Raw genomic sequence first — 18,786 nt, 5'->3', positions numbered from 1 at the left:
CAGATAATCAAAATTTCCAGGCTAACCGTAAGCTAAAGGCTAATGGTAGGTTAACAGCAGATATCTGCAATAACAACTGAATCAGGCGAACATAAAATTAAAATAAATTAGTGGGACCTGTGCTCACAGTCCAGCACTGTGCAGCTCGATTGGCATTCACCAGAGAACACCAGAATTGGCAGATCTGCCATTGGCGCCCCGTTGTCTTTACAGATGAGAGCAGGTTCACAATGAGTGAATGTGACAGGTGTAAAAGAGTCTCGAGACACCCTGGTGAACGTTATGCTGCCTGTAACATCATCCAGCACAACCAGTTTGGCAGTGGCTCAGTGATGGTCTGGGGAGGCATACCCTTGGAGCGTCGCACAGACCTCCATGTCATAGCCAACAGTACTCTGACTGTTGTTAGGTACAGGGATGAAATCCTGAAAGTGATTGTCCGACCTTACGCTGGTGTAGTGGGCCCTGGGTTCCTCCTGGTGCAGCGAGCCCTGGGTTCCTCCTGGTGCAGGACAATGCCCAGCCTCATGTGGCCAGAGTTTGTAGGCAGTTCCTGGATGTTGAAGGCATTGATGCCATTGACCGGCCCTCTCATTTCCCTGACCTAAATCCAACTGAACACCTATGGGACGTTATGTACTGATGCATCCGACGCCACAAAGTACCACTACAGACTAGCCTGAGCGTCAGACTGAAGCTCTCAGAACCTTCAGTCTGACATTGACATTTACAAGGGGGAGGGAATTTGATTTTTCCCTAACCAATCAGTAGAGATCAACGACTCACCCAGAATCTGACGTCATTAGTATCCATGCCTCGGGGGTGCCGAAAACAAGGGAGCATTGCCCGTTTAAAATGTCTCCGGCGTCGTGCACGCCCAGCTGCATCGCCGTTAAATCCAGTTTAGCAGCTTCCTTAATTTGGTCCTCCATTAACGCGAGTAGTGGCGAAATACCTCGAAAGCATCGTTAATGTGGTCTGTAGGATCTGTAGCGGTCGCCATTGTTGCTATCCTCACCAGTTACCCACCGGCGTACAGCTTGACATCAGCATGGCGCTGATTGGCTAATCGCTAGACCCGCCCCCACCCCCGGCGTTCATTGGTCCGTCCATCGTTTGGACGAAATAAATCGCAAATTCATTGCAGTATGCCAGACCAGAGATGCAAGCCTACTCAGTCGAGTGGACGGGGTCTGTGGTCTGGAACCAGGCTAACTACAGACTATCCAGGAGATCCCCAGGACACCATTTGCCAACTCATCAGGAGCATGCTCAGACATTGGTGGGAGTGCATACAGGCACGTAGGGGCCATACACACTACTGAGTCACATCATGAGTTGCCTTGAGAAAATTCACACAGTTGGATCAGCCTGTGATTTCAATGTTTTACTTTGATTTTCAGTGTGATTTTGAATTGCACATATCAAAGGCATTTAGAGCAACAATTTGATGGCATACAAGCAGATTTTTACTGACTATACAAAGTATATGTGTTATATATGTAGCAGTGTGTAAAACATGCAAACACTACTCACTGCAAAGTTCTTGTGATGCAGGAAAGATCAATCATCAAAAATGCATTAACCCGCCGTGGAGTCACACATACATTTGTGCATGTCAGATACACAGGGAAGGGTTTTTACTGAAAGTTAAAATTTTGTATGATAGTAAGTCTTGCTTGTACCTGCAAAGAGAACCATATCTCAATTATATGTGTCCTCGTGTTGCACCATTATCGTGTGCATCAGTCCAGTGGAAAAACATATAGACTAAAAACAGACTTGCAGCTATGACATAGAAAATGAAGAAAACTTTGTTGATTGTTTTAGCCACTCTGGTCCAGTAGCTGGGCTTTCCTTCTTCCTTCCTGCTGTTGAGGAGCACAGCCAGCATTTTAACCACCTCCCTCAGCTCATCTGAGGCATGGGACTCCTCTGTCATTTGGCTGCTAGTACCCTGCAGACATGGTTTTACAGTCAGTGGTTTAAAGCACAATTACAAACCAATTTTTATGTACAGTACATTAGAGTGATGAGACACTGAAAAGTCAGTACACCCTGGAAAATTCTGTGTTGTAAATCAGCTTTATATTGTGTTTTATGTGGTCAGATATGTGTTCACGTTTACCTCTCTCTTAGCCACCATAGTATCAGGGTGACAGTAGAAATTTCTGAGGTGTAAATCCCAAAATCTTGACAAATAAAACCAAAGGTAGTGCCACTACTTTAAGGAACTATGTTTTTGTAATTTTGGCTGAACCAGTCCCTTAAAGTGTAACACAATCCCTACCTTGAGCAGTTTAATTGGAGTTTCATCAACAGATGCATCACTGGGAGTCCATTTGTTGTCCTCTGGAGGGACAGACACAAAACATCCAGTCAGTATTTCAAGTTATGAATATACCCGCTTCAGTGTATTCAGAAAGCAATCTTGGAACCCACTGGTTATTGTCTGACAACGATAAAGCCTCTGGGGGCTAGGGCCAGTATTTTGGGCTGATGTGGCGTAGCCAGCCAAGACTTCCTCTTCTGTGTGCCGGTCATTTCGGCTAATCTCTATGAGCAGATATGAAAGCAGACTGGTCCTCAGACTATAGCCAGTGGGCTCTGAGATTACGTTTTGGCAAATGCTTCCCGCCTCTCCACACAAAAAATGTGATAGGTCAACACTACATGCATGTGCATAAACTGTTTACAGAAATTATTAAGGAAGTAAGTAAAGGTGGACATGACAGTAACAATTTGACTATGACAGAGGAGCTTCTGTACCACTGCACTCGTTGTCTTGGTATGAAGAGTCTTTCTCCATCAGATACATCACCAAAATTGTCTCCAGGAGGCTCAGCATCATAAGAGCAAAAATTCCAATGCAGTAGACCGCTGAAGGGGGAAGGCAACATTGTTAATGCAAACAAATAATTACACATTGAGTCAGTATATGTGGTGTTCCTGCTAAAATAAAGTGCAGTACAGTAAAAGAAAGGACTTTGACATTTACTTGTTTTTTTTAACAAGGCTTTAAAAGACTACGCCGACGATTTGGGAGTTTTGCCCTTTCTCTATCATTTTCATAGTGAGACAACATGATCGATATCTTTTTTGTGTCTGTATGTCCAGTGGCTGGGTCTCAGAGCGGTTAGCATTGAGGCTTAGCTTAGTGAATACAACTGAAGTCTATAGGGGGCAGTAGCCTACTCGGTAAAAGTGAACAAATAAACGTTACAGAAACCCTGAAGCTGGCATTTCTGCACGTGCATTTAAAATAAACACGTTTAAACATTAATTCAAAAAACAAGAGTCCTTTTTAGTCGTTTTAGAAGAAGTTTGATACACTGAACTATAGTGTGTTTACGCCCTGTGTGGAGGAATACACCGGTGAGCAGGCACAGGCACAGACATAGCCTGTAAACAAAACTCAGCTGTTTATTTAGCCTAACAATATCTCCGGACTACAGTAGGTGCAATGGACGACTTTGAATGCGATTTTGAAGAGTTTCTTGTAGCGGACACAGATCCAGAGCCGTACCTGTTTGAGCCGGAGCATACAGATGAGGAACTCCAGGTGTTGGATGCTGAGCGGGCGAGAAGAGAGGCTGAATTCTCCGAGGCAGTGGAACAGCAAGGGGCCGAGGGGAGACCGAGGTCAGGGGAGGATTGGTGGTGTAGCTGCGGGGCTTGCCAACCTATGCCTACGGAGGTGGAATCATTTTGCTGCACAGAATGGGATTCAGTGCTGTCTTTGTTGGGGAGGTTAGCGATATATCATCAGGAGGAAAACCGCCACAGAGAGTGCATCACAAGGAGTGAAAACTTTACAGCAATCACTAATCCTGCCGTGATTGAAACATTTTTTCATGTTCCTAAGATAAACTGGAAAAAACGCCCAGGCCTGCAGGAGCTGATGGACAGCTTTCAGTCGAGTGAGTAATATCGTCCGTGTCGTCTCTTTGTTTGCTTTTACCGAGTGACCTAGCATACCTGTCCCAGAGCCAGCTGCAGCTGTTGCTCACCAGTGTATCCCTCCACCCAGGGCGTAAACACACTTTAGTTTTGTGTATCAAACTTCTTCTAAAACGACTAAAAAGGACTCTCGTTTTTTGAATTAATGTTTAAACATGTTTATTTTAAATGCACGTGTAGAAATGCCAGCTTCAGGGTTTCTGTAACGTTTATTTGTTTACTTTTACAAGTAGGCTACTGACCCCCTATAGACTTCAATTTTATTCGCTAAGCTAAGCCGCAATGCTAACCACTGAGACCCAGCCACTGGACGTACAGACACAAAAAAGATATCGATCATGTTGTCTCAATATGAAAATGATAGAGAAAGGGCATAACTCCCAAATCGTCAGAGTATTCCTTTAAGGATGGCAGTGTCAACTGGTCTGTCCACCACTGTGGTCCAGACTGAAAAGTCTCGACAACTATTGGATGCAATACGATGAAAGTCTGTACATACTTTAGCAATCCACTGACTTTCCTTCTAGTGCAAGAAAGGAAAAACGCCAGCCATCCAAGCTGAGTTATTAAACTGAACTAAAAGGACATTTGAGAGTGCTGGCGTTTTTCCCTTTTTGACTGTTTCTGGCCATGCACCTTATGAGTGTATTTAGTTTTGAGAGTACTTGCTTTTTCCTATGTGACTTTTTCCTTCTAGTGCAACCATGAGGTTGACATTTGTGTTGTGTCTTTTGTTTATGACCTGCAAATGTAATGACATTCCCATAAGCCTTAGTTGTACTTCAAACATGCGTGTTAGCATGTTAGCACGTTTGCATTTAGCTAAAAGCAACATACTGCCTAAGTACAACCTTAAGTCACTAGCATGGCTTTAGGCTCTTAGACTTCTTTACCTATAAGTGGAATCCTGTCTGAAGAGGCAGGCAGAATTTCATTGAGAATAAGCTGCATCACAGTGACAGCAAGCAGCACAGTGACCTTGAAGCTGAGCTTCTCGCCCCCGCTGTCTGATATCAGGAAGGAAGCCAAGTCCAGACACATGAAGAACAGGATGGGCAGTAAGAAGTTGACAATGTAGAGGAGAGACCGCCTCTTCATGGTGATCTGTAAATTAATTTTTGAGCATCAGATGGTAAATGTTCTGACTCCTACATATACACATCAGAGAAAGGCTAAACTACACCGACCATGTAGTACACAGCAGATAATCAAAAAATAATGTCAAATTTTTGTTTGAGTAAAAATGTGTTGGGTGACAGCCATCTATTTCTAGTTAAAGGGATTATTATATTCAAGGTCAGTTCAAGCAAGAAATAAAGGAAGGAAATAAATGTGAAGAAACGAAAGGACACAAAGGAAAAGATGAAAGATATCCACAATATTTCATGAGTTATGGGATTTTGAAATGTTTGAATCTGCTGACTAAATAATAACTAGCTGTCACTTAAATCCTGCGCAATAACAAGCACAATACTTCCTGACTGAAACGTAGAGAAGGAAAACCAAGTGTCTTTAAAAAAAGATTATTTAATTAAAGTGCAAGACACACTCCTCTTAAAGGGCCAGACAAACCAAATCGACATCAATGGACTAGTGGCAACGAAGGCTGACTGTGTGATGGCCAAAAGTTGCACCTGAACACACTGGAAGGACAACAGCCAGCAGCCAACTAGCACGTGTGTTCTGCACCTGCGTAGGAAGAAATAACTCTCTATGCCTGCAGGCGGGGGGTGATCTGTATTCGTCATTAAAAAAGGGAAATTGGAAGACCGACAGGACAGATTCAAAAGGCTTGTTAGCCAGTCAGCACATTAACAACACAATGCGATGCTGAATGAACAAAGCATATTTACCACAGCTAGCAAACAATAACAAAAATGATTCCGAACCATTTCTGCTGAGGAGCTACTGACTAAAAAAAAATCTTGCCTCATATAACAAGCTCATGCTCTCTTGACTTTAGCTGTTTGTTTATTTTCCTCATCTCCATTTCTCTTCTCGTGCACTAAGCTGAAATGATTTCATTCACCGACAGGCCTTGTTGTCTCCAATGCCAATTCAACATCCTGAACTGGCTGGAAAAAAACCCTGATAAGGGCCGATGAGGGCCGATGAGGGCCAACGGTGCAGAATACACCATCAAAGCTTGGGCTCGACTGTGACCAAACAGCTGACTGTCTCAGTGTCTCAGGGCCTTATAGGGCTTAACGTTTTTGCTGACCTCCAGTGGTTTAAAGTGATGTTGCATGATTTGTTATCTTCCAGTTGGTCTTCACTGTACTACTGATAAATAGTATGTACAAAGGCCTTAATGTATAATACACAGCAGTACTTACAGTGTAAATCATCACGTCTTGTTGAAAGTCAAACATGTTGACAGTTTTGTTGGTGACTGTCATGTTGATGAACAGCCACTCATACTGGGTCCGCATCACCTCACGAGACCACTCTGTGGCCTGTGACGAATTGATATGGCGAACAAGCTGTATTTCTGCATCTGACATGGGAGATAAACACAAACTGAAGTTTCCTTGCAGGGTAACAAAGACAAAATGTACGGTATGTGTTGATATCTGGTGTTGTGTTCAGTTTACACTAAACTGTGAAAGTCCTTACAAAAGGTGGACACAGACATGGGAAAACAGAAGCAGAGAACTTAGTTACAGACTCACCAGAATGTACGACAGACTTGAAGGTGAGTTTGCAGCTCTGAATGTCAAAGGGGAATTTGTAAACGTGCATTCTGCAGGTGCTGACAAGCACCTGGTCATCCTGAACATGGACTTCACCAGTAGAGGTGATGGTGAGATGAGGACTTGGAGGAGCTTTGTCTTTTTCTGTCCTGGATGATAACACACAGCTATATAAGCAAACATGCACACATCATGCACTTGGATATTCACCATTTGATTGTAAACCACACTTTAAAGGGCCAGTGTGTAATATTTGGCATGGTTTATTGTCAAATCTGAAGCAAGGGCCTTGCTTTAGAGAGGTCACCATCTTGCGCCGCCATGTATGTACGGCAGTCCGAGAGGACAATCCAGCCAGCCAGAGAGCGCGTTTCGCGTGTATAAATAAACCAATGAAGACAGCGGAAGGAAGGAAGAAGGAGGAGGAAACAGCAGAGAGTGTTAGTAGTTCGTCGATAGAGAGTAGTGAAAAGTTTTTTTAGTTATAAAGTTTGCAAATGGACCACACTTACCACGCAACAGGAGAGAATGAACCCAAACCGTCATCTGCGAGGAAAAGAAGACGCAACTTGACTCCTTGTGATGCACTCTCTGCGGTGCTTTTCCTCCTGATGATATATCTCCCCAACGATGGTAGCAGTAGCACCGAATCCCATTCTGTGCAGCAAAATGGGAGCGGAGGATTCAGCCTCTCTTCTCGCCCGCTCAGCATCCAACACATGGAGTTCCTCATCTATGTACTCCGGCTCAAACAGGTATGGCTCTGGGTCTGTGTCCGCTACAAAAAACTCTTCAAAATCGCGTTCAAAGTCGTCCATTGCAGCTACTATAGTCCGGAGATATTGCTAGGCTAAATAAACAGCTGAGTTTTGTTTACAGGCAGGTGTTACGCTAGAAGAGTCAGAGTTTGGGACGGAGTCTTTTACCCCCTGGAGTGTTACCGGAGTTTTTGGAGTGCTCAAATAAACGGACCTTTTTCCCAAACGCTCCTCTGGTCTCCTGCTCGTGAGGGATTCATTACAATATCGTAACATGGTTTAGATTTCTAAATAAATATTCACCTCGTCGCTAGATAGACCTACTCCTGAAAAGGAGCGTGTCTACTAAAGGCTTTTTGTCCCTACGAGGCCGCCGTCATTTACCCGACGGGAGGGGTGAGTGAGCGAGTCCTGCAATCTAGAATTTGACCACTGATGTCACTGTTCTCAACGGTTTTCAACCCATTTTACACACTGGCCCTTTAAACACTGTGGTGTATAGTGTCTTGGTTTCCATATGCTTCAGCCATTATTTCTAAACAGTAACATGATTCCCCATTACACCAATTCCTGTAATTGTGACTGTGTGTAGTTTTATGAGTGTGAGTGCATAAACGTACATTTCTTCAATAGCTATATCTGGCTTCCACAAAACCTCGGTGGGAAGAGAAACAGTCTCAATACCACAAAAGTCATTTGGATCCCAGTGAATGTGTTCGTTCTGCCACTTCTACAGAGGCAAACAGGGAACAAAAATCAGGAATACAATCCCAACAGATTGAGAGGTGACGACGATTCAAGTGCTGTTTTTCTCAGGGAGAACTCACCGTGAAAATCCAAACATAAGGAACAAATGTCTGGTCAATCTCTCTCTATAAACAAACAAAGAAATACAGAGAAAATCTTTCCAGTCAGGGAAAGACAGCATGACAGCACAACCCAAACAACCAAGCCTGACATACAGCTTCAAATCACAAAAACACATTTGAACCACTTTCATATGAATCAACAACAGCAACCGTTATAATGTCAAGTCTTACTTACTCACCACATCTAGAATGGCATACAGCAGTACCTCCAGGAATACCTGTGTGGGGTTTTGGTAGTCTTTGACAGGCCGGGTCATGAAGAACAGCTCATTGTTTCTGGTCAAGTTCAGGTAGTTTAAAACATCCTGATAACTGCACACTGTCTCAGATGACTTGTGCACGGCTAAAAACATCAAGACGCATCAACAATGAGAGAGATGATCTTACATGTATGAAATACAGAAACATACCAATTTCCATCCGTTAAATTATGGCTTCAGAGCAGTGGCGCCCCCAGAAATTTTCCATGAGGTAGCCAGATGTGGCCACTGAAAATCTTGGGGTTGCTCATCAAAACCAAAAGCCACAACTGAAATTCAGGAATTTGATTATGCTGTTGAAATATAAAGCTAGTTGGAAACTGTCAATATGAGAGTTAATGAATCAAATACTGACTAGGGCTACCCCTGACCAAGAATTTTCCTAGTTGACCAGTAGTCATAATTTAGGGCCATTAGTCAACTAGTCACTTGCATGTTTACGATATTAATGTAATTATGAAATGATATATTTTGTGCGGGGCAACACAATGGTTTGAGTTGAAGGTGTGAGAAAGAATAGTATCAGTAACATTGTTAACACTGTGCTACATTACAGAGAACTACAAAACCGTACTAATGAACCTTCATTAATATAGGCCTATATTTTATCTACAAGTGCACGTCACACACTGAGCGAGCCGCCTGTTAATTACGCTGTGGGCTAATGGGCATGGAGCTACTTCCATGTTTCAGATGATGATCTGATCTTCTTCCAGACGCTGTTTATAAGTGTGTAGGCCTATCGTCTGTGGGACAGATGTAAAGCTCTGGTTAGCCCTGCACTAACGTGATCAACTTTTCCGTATTTATCAGACTGAATATTTACAGAAGGGAAAGATATCTATCGGCTGTGATTTGCTAGTAAGATGACCCCTGTCTGGGGTGTCGGTAGTGTAGTGGATAGTGCTGGCGCCCCATGTGCAGAGGTGATGCCTCGCTGCAGCGGTCGCGGTTTCAACTCTGGCTCGCAACCATTTGCTGCATGTCATCCCCCCACTCTCTCTCACTCCCCCATTTCACTCTCTCCTGTCAATTAAAGGCAAAAGCCCAAAAAATAATCTTTAAAAAAAACAAAAAAAACCCCAAAACAAAACAAACAAACAAACAAACAAACATGCCCCCTGTCATGGCTGAATTTTCATTTTTGGGTGCACTATTCCTTTAAAGACAGTTATGTTGGCCTCCTATTTTTTTTTTTTTTTTTTTTTGGGGTCGGTGGGTGGGTGGGTGGGGCAGTCAAGCAATTGTATCAGGGTGGCCATGGACCCCCTGGGCCCACTCTTGGGAACTCCCCTGCTTCAGAGCCCTTACAGTATGTTTGTCTTTTTAGTCACTATTTCTGAATTTAGCGTATGAGGTTTACTAATTTTTCATCAGTCTTTCAGTTTCAGTTTCTGAGCCCCCAGCTTACAAATACCTGAAATAATATCTGGTACTTGTGGTCACAGATGGATGTTGGCACTTAGGCATGTGGAGTATAAGCTCACCTACTTGTCCACTAAATGTTTTACAGCGGTCTGATTCTAAATAGACTCTCCATTTGAGATCCATTTGCTACATACCACAAAATGCATAATAATACAATTACAGCCAGCGGCACTCAGAACTGTCTGAAAACCTGATTGCAGCAATTTAAAGAGCTGTTCGCAACAGTTCTTTCAGGCTTTTGCAATCAGACGTCTTTAATTAAATAATAAGATGTAAGGAGCTATTAGGCTATATGCTCAGTCTACCAAGAACAAGAAAACAGCAAGAATTACTTTTAACTTAGCCATAGCTATGCAGACAGTTTTTGGTTTTCCAGGTTTTAAAATATCTGTCTCTTTTTTCTGCTTTTCTGATTTCTGCTTCTTTTTCAAAACAGTGGAGGTAAATGTAAGTTATTTAGTGGCACTCTCAAAGCACACCACAACATTTAAAAGTTCAACACCAACACCTCTTTTCAGAAATGGTGTCTAGGTTACTCTTGATCAGCAACAGACTTCACTTGCCATTAAGATTATTTTCTTGTTACAAATTCAATACAATAAAAGCTGTCCACACTGAGATGTGTAGATTATCCAAAGGAACAGTGGTACTGTGAAGACAAGAGAAACCGTACCTGTAAGGAGGAGCAGAAAGAGGAAGGCGCCAGCAGGCATCATGAGTCCAGGACCACCGACAATCAGCCAGAGGTGTGTACAGCAAATGTGCTGTTCAGAAATATTACCTCACACTTATCCTCACATTAGAAGAGGGCTGGGCAAATGGAGCGACCAACCCTTTGGGTTGTTTTTTTTTTCTTTTTTTTACAGTGGAAACACCAATTGCAGGAAACACCAGGAGCAGCTGATTTCTACCACAATGCGGGCAATGTATTTTGCTATCGATCCAAATGCACTTTACCGCTTGCTCCCACTGTCCCAAAGAATTAAGCATGGTGATTAGATTTTTCTTAGTGAAATGGTCAAGGGTAGGGGTTGTGACCTTGGGGTTAAAATGCCAACTAACATCCCCACTTCTAAGTTGCAACTAGGGCTGCTCCCTAATAGTTGACCAAACATCAGTCAACCAGAAAGGTCATTAATTGGCAAGATTTCATTGGTCATTTAGTCGCACAAAAAACAACCAAACATGAAACTCTATTGGGAGCTGTGCCTTGTCAAAATAAATCAAAACCTATATGATTGGACTATGAGGGAATTTAATTTGAAGGACAGACACAGGAAGTGGGCACGTTCAGCAGTCAAACAGGTGTCACGTTACAATCCAGTCACAGCTGACAGATATCTTTCCCTTCTTCTGTAAATATTCAGTCTGATAAATACGGAAAAGTTGATCATGTTAGTGCAGGGCTACCCAGAGCTTTGCATCTGTCCCACGGACGATAGGCCTACACACTTATAAACAGCGTCTGGAAGAAGATCAGCTCTGCACTCAGGATTTCAGGTAAATTGGCTATACAATGCTTGTTAATGTTGCCTGGCAACCTCAGACAAATCCTGCCACCATGCTCTTGAAAGCTGGCACAAAAAAGGCACAAGAGTAGTGCCCAGTGCCTAACCTTGCGTTTTCCAGGCGGTTAAAGATGTGGCATGTGTGAGGCCCCTAATTTACAGGGCTGGTACCTGAGGTTATTACACAGGCTAGTCAATGTTGGGCAGAAAATCCAAAGTGTGGGATCATTTTGAGAAGGTGTAAGTATTGCTTCACACTGGAAGAATTTAAACTACAGCAAAGCTACCTTAGGGAAAAATCTAGTTAACTAAAGCTACTTAAAGAAAGTAGTTTAAACTACTTTGAGAAAAAAAGATCACTTGACAATGTAGATGTGATACAAAAGCATAAAAAGTATAAAACAAAAAGTCATATGCCAACAAAAAAATGCCACTCAACAAAAGCAATAAACGGGACAAGACTTGAGATCAGTCAGTTAAGTTGGACAAGCTTGACAAGAGCTTCCATGGCGACTTGTTCTGCTTGGCCTGGTGCTAGAGTTTTTATTAGATAGTTTCACTATGTGAGGCGATACAGGATGAAAAAAGATGAAAGATAAATCAGTGGTTAACTGCATAAAAAAGGGAGCAGTACAGAGACTATGATGGTGCGTTCCAGGCAACCCGTAACTCATGTTTTCACAACCTGTAACCCGTGAAAGTGCACTGGAACGGCAGTCAAACCCGTAACTTCCCACCCGTGAACTCGTACCAGATCGATGTACTCCCAGTTACGCTTTCTGACGTCACACATCCCTCTAAACCAATTACCTTATTCCTCTAAACAACAATGGCAGCCCTATGGATGCGGTGTTGATGCCGGTGATACGTGGTGAGAAATAGACATAAAATAACCCTAATGTTAACGCATTATTGGCAGCCGCTCTAACAGCTGGTTTCCAGTGCAAGAATAATCAATACAAAATACGTTTCCAAACACACAGATAACGTAAAATAAAAAGTATAATAGCATCTGTGACCTTGTGCCCTGTTTCTCCTCCTCCGTTTCGCTCAAATGAGCAAGGAGCAGGCACCTTTGGCAATAGAAATTTTGGGGAAGGACAAACAAACGGTTCGCCATGTTCAACGTTAAACAGGAAGTAACTGGCAGTTTGCTGTAACTTTCGCTAACCCTACCCTAACTTACGCTACAAAGTCGTAACTCGTGACATGAAGTCGTGGCTTACGAGTTCAAAAGCCTGCCTGGAACGCACCATGAGTCAACAGAGAGAGGGATGATGCCAACGCAGAAGTTAGCATCATCGTGGTTCTCGTCAAAAAGCCTAAGGGACTTTGGAAATACGCTCTGTTGCAAACAAACATTTAAGATACTTACATGTTTTGCTCAGCGAGATAATCTTAACAAATGAACAGCACTTTAATGGTCATGGAAACCTAAATGCAATCGCCAGAAGTAAAAAGCTAAAGTTCGTCTATAAATGAAACTACACTATATGGTCACATGACCTGACATCACCACCATAACTGCAAAGCCGTGTTTGGCGCGATGATGTTCTGTAATCGCATTTAGTCACTTACTAGCAACTGCCTTCTTTGGCTGAAGATGTTGTGTGGACATTAGGCTAACTCCTCTTGATGCAGCCACAAAGCAGCTAGCTAATTAGCTAACATTAGCTAATTTAAGATGTGACCAGGCTGAAGTTACTGATCTGACAACAAGCTAACTGCTCTTGATTCAGCTATACTTTAGCTACCTAGTTAGCTAGCATTAGCTAATTTAAGATGTGACCTGGCTGAAGTTGCTGATCTGGCAATGAGCTAACTGCTCTTGAGCTAGCTATACGTTAGCTAGCCTGTTAGCTAGTATTAGCTAATTTAAGATGTGACCTAACTGAAGTAGTTGATCTGACAAGCTAAATGCTCTTAATCTAGCTATACATTAGCTTGCTAGCATTTTGCTGACATTAGTGACAATGGCCCTGTCCAAATACCTGCACTTGCGCCCTTGTGCCCCTTAAATGCGCACTCCCGCTAAGGGGCGCAAGTACGTAGGGTGTCCAAATTGTCTTCTGTTGTTATCAAGGGGTGCAAACTTGCGCCCTTAATGCACCCCTTCCGAAAGTGCGCATCAGACCTCACTTCGCTGAAGGATTTTACCCAGAATCCTCCATAGTGTCGTGACGCCGTAACACTGCACAGCTGGCCAGTACAACTCACCATCTTCAAACGGCATAGATAGATATATATACGTTCAAATGGTAACTGACGTATCCGCGAGCCGTTAACTCTGACTGACAACAACCGTTAGAGGAACACGACAGGGCGTTAATAATGAAATAATATACAGTTTACAGTTGACCTGAGGTTTGTATGATAGTCCACATCACTTTACAGTTTTGATGTGTCTTTAATTATTATTATTTTATTACCGTATGTCTTTATAGTTTATTTTATATCACAATTTACCACAATATATCCAAGCAAAAAACCATTTTAATAGTAATAACGGTAATCTAGGCTACGTTAACTGTAGAGTAAAAAAAGATGTTACAGCTAATATACACATTATTAACAGGTAAATTCAAGAGTAAAATTTAATTTAATTTACCTGTTGGTTGGGCATCAGCATCAGTACTTGGATCTGATGTAGATGCCGCCTTCTCCTAATCCTCCTCATCATTCGCTTATTGTATCTATTTATCATTTGCAGCAGCAGTGCTGCGAACGTTATTTCTCTATCGCCATGTTTCGTCTCCTAGGAGACGGACCAGCTGGACCCAAACGGAAGTGACGTGTACGCAACTGTCCCAATTCTCCTTTTTAAACAGCGTCGATCCCTTGCGCACTTACGCCCCTAACTGCACTTTTGGCAAGTGCACTTTAGGGAAGACCTCAGGGCACAAGTGCGGATATTTGGAGAGGGCCTATGTATAATGTAATGTGTCCGTGAAGATTATGACAGTCTCCCAGCCACATCTTTTAACCATATTCAAAATTTGGGTTTCCTTTCAACATTTTTAAGTAGTAGCAAAAGTAGAATATAACAGGTAAGTTGATTACAGTTTTTCCATGTTCAAGCTTGCGCAATCTTTATTGGAGCGTAGAGTGATAGATGCTGATAAGTGCCCACTTGTTCATGGTTCATACCTAAATCAAAAAATAGAATACCCCGCAATTCACGAGAATGTGCAAGGAATGTTGGTTTTGCATACAATGTCCATCAGGCTCTGGTTGACACTGACACTGCAAAACATTGAATTTTTACAGAAGCTCTTTGAGTATAAAGTCTCCAAAAGCCCATTGGTCAGCTACCCTACCTGCTTAAGCTCCTTACAAATCCAGTGTGTAGGGTTAAGGGGGTATATTGGCAGAAATGGAATATAATAAATGTGTTTTCTTTAGTAGTTAGTAATCGAAAAATGAGGACAGTTGTGTTTTCAGTACCTCAGAATGAGCTGTTTATATTTACATAGGAGTAGGTCCTCATCCACAGAAATAGCGATGTTGCACTGCCATGTTTCAACTGAAGCCGAAAGGGTCATTTGTGTTTTTGTATCAACCACCATAGTTCACAGTCCCTCTACAATGAGAGCATTGGATTTTTTTCTTCATTGTGACACTGCTTATTCAGTATTTTTTTTTTTTTTACAAGTTTAAATCACTGGGTTTGTTTGTTTTGGAGAGACCTCTGCAGATAATTCAGCTCTGGAGAAAAAAAAACTTCATAAAACTTCACAAAGCTTCCTAGTACAAAGAGTTGCTCCTAGTGTTGAAATTCCAAGAATTGTGATGTTTTCTTATAATTTCCCCTTAAAGTTAAGACTAGGTCCTTGTAAAAATAGAGTCATTCGCAGAGTATCTTAGACCTTAAAAGAGCTCCTAAGGTGAAAAACTGTTAGGAGCAGGAAGAAGGACTTTTAAGGATCTTAAGAGTTTCTTAGTCAGAGGAGAAAATGGAGGAAACACAAAGAGGTCAGAGAAATATTCTCCAAATGCTGAATGAAATGCTGTAAGTTTAGATCGTGCAGGAATTATGTTTGTGGTCGATCTCATTAGGCATACGCACACATTTCCCACCCATGGAAATAACATAATTGTTTGTTTGAAACTCTTTGTTTCATTATGCCAGCAACAGTGCAGCAGTGATGACTTTTGTCTGTCTCAATCTTCCATCAGCAGTGATCACACTAACGACAACACTTTCTGTCTCATATTGTGATGCTTGTGTCTGGGACAACCAATCACACCTGTTAAAAAAAATGCATCATACCTAGCAATAGGGTCAACCACACCTCCTCACTGAGGCAAAAGTTTCTGTTCCTTCATTGCTCAGTGTTGCTCTGGGATGTTCCTAAGCTAGTACTCCTTAATTAAAGTTTTTAGTCTAAGTTAGGAGCTCTATGAGGGGATTCTCAGATTGTTTTTGAGTACGCCCCTGTATCTTAAATTACCAAAGAGAAAGCTGAGGACACATTATCAAGTGCTAAGCTAGTGGTCCATCCTCTCGCTCATACAACACACACACACATAGTCCACTATACGCATTATTGCAACATCATTAAAGCAATGATTCTCAAATCTCACCAACTGGATAAAGACAGACCTAAACCCAAACATTCTACATTTTGCATAGCTGGGCCTTTCTTTTGTGGAGCATTACACGTATGTGGTCCAAAAATACATTTCTCAGGGTGGAGAATGAATTGTCACACATGGCTGTGGAGTGGAGTCCAAATGTTAAAGCATATTTGAAAGCAGTCAATACACTGGGGATTGCGGTGACATCCGTGTGGCACTTGGAGATGATGTGCTGTACAGTCCCCCTCGACTGGCTGCGATTGTTTTTGTGAGCTGAAAAAACGTTAAGCAACCTCGTACTCTCTCTCAACAACAGGCGACTGTTACAAGTCCATAAAGTGTTTCACAGCCTTCACATCCAGAAATGTGTCCCTTTCTGGTTTCAGTGCAACAAGTGCATGAGCACGTTTGCAGTATAAATGCTCACAACAGCGTAGGCGACGTGCGTAGGGTCTGCCGCACAAGCATAAATCCCGTTTCCCACTATGTCACATTACGCGATTGTGGAGTCATAAAATCGTGCCGTGACTTGGCCGACAGACATGACAGACTACACAATGATCCACTCCAATCATCCCCAGTCGTCCTTCACGACTTGTGTGATGTCATCGGGTTATTCTTGTTCTACTTTTATTATTATTACTATTACTTCAGTCACTGTGTCTGTTCATGTGCCAGCCGAAATGTTGTTGCATAAAAAGCGCCACCAGATGGCAGGAGCTACATCTGAAGTATCTTACGCAGACATGTAAATCACTGAATCCTCCACAAAAAGTCTCTGCAAATGTTTAAATAACAGCTCGTCTTTAATGTAGTCTGTTTCAAAAGAAGCTGGTGCCCTCTGCAGTTGTGGTGAGTAAAAGTGTCTCTATTATGAAGAGGTAACATTCTTTGCTAGCTTGATGCTAATGGCAGTTTTTTGCCCAATCATTTTTCCCTTTTTAATCTGTGCGGTAATGTCCCTAGAGGAAATATCGACACTTTTTGTCATTCACGATCGGAGCCGACACCGTATGTCCCTGCGTCGGGCTATAATCGGGCTGATATCGTGTAGTGTGAACCAGGCACTAGTCCCCCTAATTATTACACACTGCTCCTTTAAGCTGCTTAACTGCTTACATCAAGGCATAAAGACATAAATGTTTAAACTTTTGCCAATATAGACATCCTATACATCCTTTGATTATCCACAATTCAGTCATCATTTAATTTCAAGAAAACCACAAGCACCAGAGTATACTTCATTCAGATTTACCAGCATTGCAAATAAGAAAGAAGAAGAAAAAAAAGGTGCCTCCCTACCGTTAAATTGTTAAAGTCTGAACATGCGTCCATTCCTTGATTATTTACATTTCTTTAATTCATAAGGGTCCATGATCAAAAAAATTATAAAGGTTTCCATAAAAAGTAAAAGTTATGAATGCCATCGTGAGGCTCATTGCTCACTGTATGCTAACTGCTAAGACTGCACATTAACTGACAGCAAATAGTATTTTCTTGTCTTATTTGCAGACAACAACTTTAAAGTGTGTCCACCTTTCTCTCTTTAGTTTTATTTTCGGTATTTCAAACTGGCTCGTCGTTCAGTGGCAGGTGAAGGGGGTGGTGTTGTGTTGGTGCGCCAGGTGCAGTTAATCCTCTGTTGACGATTTCTAACACCTTTGTATCATTATAGTTTAACTATTATGAGTAAATGAACTGTTGAGAACTTACCTCCATCTTACCAGCGCCGCGGTCTCCCTGTGTATCTCTTAGCTCAAATCTGCTGCATGAGTTTAGCTGGCTCTCGGGCTGTTGGACCATAAATCCATGTTTAATGAACTGTACTTCCGCATTCACAAAGAGTAAGTTGGAGAAGTGGATCGGGAGACTAATCCGCCGCTCTCTTTCTCTCAAACACAGAACAAAATCAGGTCAAACTTCGATAAAACTGTAAAACTAAACAATGCTAGTCAAATTTTAACCGATATCATGTTGCTGTGTTGCCTATCTCTCACCTCAGGAGCATATTTTAGCGTACTGTTTAACTGTGTTACCAGCCGGCCGCCATATTGTTTCTTGTCTCAACACAGCCAAGGTCGCATGACATCACCCACCAGCTGCAGGGTTTATGGGTGTGGTGCTGCGCATACCCGGAAAATAATAAGGATCACTTTTAGATGAAGACCAAATAATTTGGTTTTGTATTATTGATGTTGTATTATTGATGTTGTATTATTTCTAATTTGTATCTTTAGTTATTCATGTTTCTGTTTTCCCTTTATTTTGGCTTTTATTTTATATATTTTTTTCTTCTCTACTTGGTTTCACACCCATTTACTTTGATAATATGATGGACTTGCCTTTGTGTTTTAATTATAAATTCTTCAGTAAAGTTTTTTCCCCAACAGTATCTTTATTGACAATAAACAAAGGCATACGCATACACACATCCAGTATGTGGTTATATACATCCACATATATATATATATATATATATATATATATATATATATATATATATATAAATACTAAATCAAAAAATTTAAATAAATGAATAAGAATGAGGGTTAAGAGCATCATGAGGATGATATTAGTGCAATACAATACACTTAAGTTTAAGTACACAATATATTATTGTACAAATCTTCACAACAATTAACAAGAAGAAAAAAAAATGGACCGATTTAAACATTGTAGAAGGTCACTTATAGCATAGCCGCAGGTACTTCCAATAAAGTTTATTAAAAAAG

The 18,786-nt window shown here is 41.7% G+C and overlaps 1 protein-coding gene across 3 annotated transcripts; it reads right to left on the bottom strand.

Annotated features, from left to right (window-relative positions):
- Window positions 1-1,377: 1,377 nt before the first annotated feature.
- On the bottom strand, window positions 1,378-18,107 carry LOC125881123 (5-hydroxytryptamine receptor 3A-like). 3 transcript variants are annotated; one of them, XM_049564142.1, is made up of 11 exons: window positions 18,052-18,107; window positions 17,768-17,845; window positions 8,460-8,623; window positions 8,239-8,283; window positions 8,032-8,141; window positions 6,633-6,802; window positions 6,297-6,457; window positions 4,854-5,064; window positions 2,770-2,880; window positions 2,291-2,352; window positions 1,378-1,957 (listed from the first exon to the last, which is right to left on the bottom strand). In XM_049564142.1, the coding sequence occupies exons 3-11, from the start codon at window positions 8,535-8,537 to the stop codon at window positions 1,709-1,711; spliced, it is 1,197 nt and encodes a 398-aa protein (XP_049420099.1). In that variant the 5' UTR covers window positions 8,538-8,623; window positions 17,768-17,845; window positions 18,052-18,107; the 3' UTR covers window positions 1,378-1,708. The 3 variants fall into 3 exon arrangements, with proteins under 3 accessions (XP_049420099.1, XP_049420098.1, XP_049420097.1); XM_049564141.1 differs by lacking the exon at window positions 18,052-18,107 and having other exon boundaries at window positions 17,768-18,021; XM_049564140.1 differs by lacking the exons at window positions 17,768-17,845; window positions 18,052-18,107 and adding an exon at window positions 10,642-11,211.
- Window positions 18,108-18,786: the final 679 nt, after the last annotated feature.

This window comes from Epinephelus fuscoguttatus, linkage group LG20 (assembly GCF_011397635.1).
Source record: "Epinephelus fuscoguttatus linkage group LG20, E.fuscoguttatus.final_Chr_v1".
Classification (NCBI taxonomy): domain Eukaryota; kingdom Metazoa; phylum Chordata; class Actinopteri; order Perciformes; family Serranidae; genus Epinephelus; species Epinephelus fuscoguttatus.
The sequence above is the reverse complement of the archived record's forward strand: the minus strand, read 5'-3'. Positions and strand labels throughout refer to the sequence as shown.